General features: G+C 51.0%; 1 protein-coding gene across 1 annotated transcript; it reads right to left on the reverse strand.

The window, feature by feature from the left end:
* Positions 1 to 322: 322 nt before the first annotated feature.
* RPP25L (ribonuclease P/MRP subunit p25 like) lies at positions 323 to 1,737 on the reverse strand. Its single transcript, XM_009908911.2, has one exon. The coding sequence runs from the start codon at positions 1,673 to 1,675 to the stop codon at positions 1,115 to 1,117; it is 561 nt and encodes a 186-aa protein (XP_009907213.1). The 5' UTR covers positions 1,676 to 1,737; the 3' UTR covers positions 323 to 1,114.
* Positions 1,738 to 2,159: the final 422 nt, after the last annotated feature.

Here is a 2,159-nt window from a genome sequence, read left to right on the forward strand (position 1 = left end):
GGCCGAGTCTTTCCAAAGCTGTGGTTCTAGGCAATTTAAAAGAACAAAAAAATAGCTTCCCAGGGTAAAGCCCTACCTTGACCTTTCTTGGATATTAAACAGTGAAGGCAGGAAGAAAACCTTCCCTCCTTGCATCAGAGTCCACTGATGGTAACAAGAGGACTAAAAGGCGGAGCAGGTCCCTTCTTCCTCCACAGGTTCCCTCTTCTTCGGAGAGCAGAGAGAGAACTTCAGCTGGCAGCCACATCACCACCACTGCTTACAGGGTGACCTCCAGTGGGATGAAGACGACATGACAAATTTCACAGTTACATGAAGAGGAAACTTTATTTTAAACCCATCTCTGTGTATTATGAAGGAGCAGAATGTGAAAACAGGGTCCTTTGGACCTCACCATTATTACCACACCAGGGCACTTGCACAGCTACAGGATTTCAGGCTAGTTGTGACACGAGTTGAGACTCCTGCCACTTTGGCAGAGGCTGGTGGAACCATCAGCTCCACCAAGGTGAAAGAAGGGCAGAAAGAATGCTACGTCCAATCAATCTCAGACAGAGCTGTATCCCCGAAGCCCTACGTTCAAACCACCCGACAGGCTCTGTAGGTGGACTCTGGAGGACAGAAGTGGCCGACACAGCCCTGTGCCCCACTGTCCACTCACGCAAGCCCCAGTGATGCAGATGGCTGCCAGGGAATCCATGTCAGGTCCCATCTGCCCTCCGTACCACAGCAAGAGCCACCTCTGCCTGCCACACATGCAGCTGCCTGACATGCAGACCGGATGCCTGGGCTGCCACACTGCCCCATGCAGCTGGAACCCTGCTCAGTGAGCAGCCCTGTACTGAGTCTTGCTGACCAGACACCAACAGAGCAGGCTGAAGCAGAGGCAACTCCTGTCTCCACATGCTATGGAGTACGGCTGGGCAGCGTTTGACAAGGAAAACTTGTCAAAACAGTTTCAAACAGCTATCACATCCATGTTTAAACAGTTAACTTATCCTGCCCTCCCCTAACAACTCTGCAAAACCCCATGTTCAGCAGCAGCTGTCCAGCTATAGCAGCTTGCTTGTTTCAGCAACTTCCCCATACTACATCCAAACACGGTGCTGGCATTTCAGGACTTGCCACCGGACTCCCCCGGTCCTCCTCCAGTGGATCGAGGGTGCTTTCCTGTGCTGCTGGCTCCTCTGCCTCCACCCTGCTTCCTCTTCATCTGGCTCTGGGACTCTGCTTTAAGTGTTTCAATCCAGAAGGCATCGAAAGAGCCTGGAGCCTGGTATCCCGGTTCCTGAGGATTGAGGGCATCCTTGCTGAGTAGAACACATATGGCAGGAATGTTTCTCTTCACTGTCAAGGCATCGAGGCCTGCCTCAGGCACAATGGGTTCCCAGATCTCTTCTATCTGTTTGAAGAGCACTTTGGTGATCTGGTGCAGTTCTCCAAGTCTTCGTTTCATGATTTCCACACAGGTAATGGTCTTGCTCACGGCCTTGCCTGAACCAGTGAACAGGATCTGCCTCACTGAGTCCAGCTCCATCTTGCTGATGGCATAGCCCATCAAATTCCTGATTTTGCTCCCATCCTTCACTTTCATTTCAATAATATCAGGGGGCAGGTTGGTGAAAGGAAGAGGACACGGTTTCTCCACTACTTTGGCCTTCTTATAGTTCTCCATTCTACAGTGCTGAAAAAGAAAACAGATCCATCAATAGAAACTCCCACTATAACTGCTGCACAAAACCTCTCACCCCAGGCAGCTTCAGCCTTTTCTTTAAAGGGCACTCCAAGTTGGGGATCCTGAAAAGGCAAGTCCAAAAGACTGGCAAGAACATTCCACTCATACTGAGCAGTCACTAGTACCCCATCTCCCTCAGCACATACCCACGGCACAAACAGTGCCACAGTGCAGCCTGGGCTCTGACAGGCAGGCAGTGAAAGGAACATAGCTGATGTTAGGGCAGGGTAAAGTAAAAAAATACAGACAGCATCCCAGGGAAAAACACAGGGAATACTGATCACAGCTGTGCCCCATGAGCTCCACCAGAACATGCCCATGATTAACCCAGGCACAGCTCACCTGCTCAGGTGTGTCATACGAACAGGCTCATGGGGCTCCTAGCCCTGCAAATGGCCATCTTTGGTGAAAGGCCAGGGACTGG

This window comes from Dryobates pubescens, chromosome Z (assembly GCF_014839835.1).
Source record: "Dryobates pubescens isolate bDryPub1 chromosome Z, bDryPub1.pri, whole genome shotgun sequence".
NCBI lineage: Eukaryota > Metazoa > Chordata > Aves > Piciformes > Picidae > Dryobates > Dryobates pubescens.